At 50.8% G+C, this 2,500-nt stretch overlaps 1 protein-coding gene across 1 annotated transcript in view; it reads right to left on the bottom strand.

Annotated features, from left to right (window-relative positions):
- LOC308156862 (tight junction protein 2-like) overlaps positions 1-2,500 on the bottom strand; it is a 24,987-nt gene that overhangs the window by 2,557 nt on the left and 19,930 nt on the right. The window contains 3 exon segments of the mRNA XM_080530309.1: positions 1-160; positions 882-986; positions 2,004-2,231. The exon segment at positions 1-160 is cut by the window's left edge and continues 134 nt beyond it. Of these exon segments, the coding sequence (XP_080386435.1) occupies positions 1-160; positions 882-986; positions 2,004-2,231 (493 nt within the window).

The raw sequence follows: 2,500 nt of genomic DNA on the forward strand, positions 1-2,500 counted from the left end.
ACGGGCCCCGGGTGAAGGAGGGCTTCAGGGCCACGGGGGGCGGCAGGGGCTTGCTGGACACCGCGGGGGTGACGATGGTCCCGGGGGCGTCGCTGCTGATAGTGCTGCTGGAGAGGGAGTCGTAACCTCGGGAGGAGTCGCCGCGGTTCTGGGCCTTCACCTGGAGGAGGGGGCGATATGACAAAGGTCATAGGTCAGATATGAGAAAGGTCATAGGTCAGATATGAGAAAGGTCATAGGTCAGATATGAGAAAGGTCATAGGTCAGATATGAGGTCAGATATGAGAAAGGTCATAGGTCAGATATGGTCAGATATGAGGTCAGATATGAGAAGGTAATTTTAGATTCAACTTCATTGTCATTGCAGAGTACAAGTACCAGACAACGTGATGCTGTTTAGCATTTAACCAGAAGTGCAAATAGTGATATAATGCAAAGACATGATAGTGTAGACAAAATAGGATATGTACAGTTATGAAATGTACAGTATGATATGTACAGAAAAGTACAGTATGATAAGTACAGTAGGTAGTAGGTATACAAGAGATGGATAAGAGATGGATCCGTTTAGTGGAACACTGTCATCCAAATGTGACAGACAATGAAAGATTTATAATAATGAAAACAGGTTCATTTTAGTGTGTTTTCTTCTGCTTTCAATAAAACATTTTATAAAGGCCTTCGTAAAATGTTGAATTGATGCTGAGAGGATGGGAAGGAGACATGTTATGGGTTAGGGTACAGGTAGTAGGGTTAGGGTTAAGGTAAGGTAGTAGGTTTAGGGTTGGGGTTTCAGCGTGAGGGTGGGCTAGGTCTAGGGGTACCAAGGTTAGGGGAAGGTCTCAGGGTTGAGGTTCAGGGGGGAGGGGGGGGGGTCTCACCTTGGGGGGCTCAGGGATGAAGGAGGGGGGAGGGCTGGGGTCTTTGTTGAGCACCTCTCGGCTGCCTGACCTCCTCATACGAGCCCTGGGCTCAGGGTGGAATTTCTACAGGGAGGGGGGGGGGGTGAAGGACATTATGTCAACACACACACACACACACACGGGTACACATACGCTCAGGGTGGTATCTCTACAGGGAGGGGGGGGGGGTGAAGGACATTATGTCAACACACACACACACACACACACGGGTACACATACGCTCAGGGTGGTATCTCTACAGGGAGGGGGGGGGGGTGAAGGACATTATGTCAACACACACACACACACACACACGCGGGTACTCATGCGCTCAGGGTGGTATCTCTACAGGGGGAGGGGATGGGATGAAGGACTTTATGTCAACACTCACACACTCACTCACACACACACACACACACACACACACACACACACACAGACACACACACACTAATCACACTAAACGCACACTCGAAGACTAGTTTGATTGTGAGTGGTTTGCAGAGATATATTGATGATGACTGACAGAGGCAGATGGGCAGATTACATATGACAGTCAGACAGACCGTCAGGGTCTAACAGACTCCATATGACGGTCAGACGACCAACCATTGTCTTACACTCCCTGGTCGCGCTAGTTGCTAGAATGACGACACCTGTCGTAAGACAATGACAGACCAACATGAGTCCGCTAGAGAGCCAGACAGACAGACAGATATCAGACAGACAGACAGACAGTTACATATCAGACAGACAGACAGTTACATATCAGACAGACAGACAGTTAAATATCAGACAGACTGACAGACAGAAAAACATGAGTCCACTACAGAGTCAGACAGACAGACAGACATATATCAGACAGACAGAAATACAGGCTGACAAACAGACAGACAGACAGACAGTTATCAGAGTCCACTACAGAGTCAGACAGACAGACAGACAGACAGACAGACAGACTGACAGACAGACTGACAGACAAATAGACAGACATATAATCCAACAGATAGACAGACAGACAGACAGACAGAGAGACAGACAGACAGAGAGAGAGACAGAGAGACAGACAGACAGTGATTGACAGATGACGTCACAGCTCACCCCCTCTGGCAGCACGGGCTCCGAGGAGCGGCCGATGGCGGACACCGGATGGGGCTCGTCCATTGGTTCGTCCAGCTCGTTGTCGGTGTAGGCCCCGCCCTCGTCGGCCGTGTCGTCCATGTCGCTGGTCATGCGGCTGTCCATGCTCAGGTAGTCTGCACCACTCATGGCCGACAGGTACGACATCCGGTCCTCTTGGAGATCCAGGTCCTCCTCCGTACCCTCCAGCTGAGAGAGAGGAGGGAGGGAGGGAGGGAGGGAGGGAGGGAAGGAGGGAGGGAGGGAGGGAGGGTGTGTGTGTGTGTAGGTGTGCATGCGTGTCAGAGGGAGAGAGAAGGAGAGAGTGGGAGAGAGAGGAGGGAGAGAGGGAGGGATGGAGGGAGGGAGGGAAAGAGGGTGTGTGTGTGTGTGTGTCAGAGGGAGAGCGAAGGAGAGAGTGGGAGAGAGAGAGAGATATGAAGGTGAGTGAAAATTAGAGGCACACAAACACAAGCTAG

Source organism: Nansenia antarctica (genome assembly GCF_963989245.1).
Source record: "Nansenia antarctica genome assembly, chromosome: 4".
Classification (NCBI taxonomy): domain Eukaryota; kingdom Metazoa; phylum Chordata; class Actinopteri; order Argentiniformes; family Microstomatidae; genus Nansenia; species Nansenia antarctica.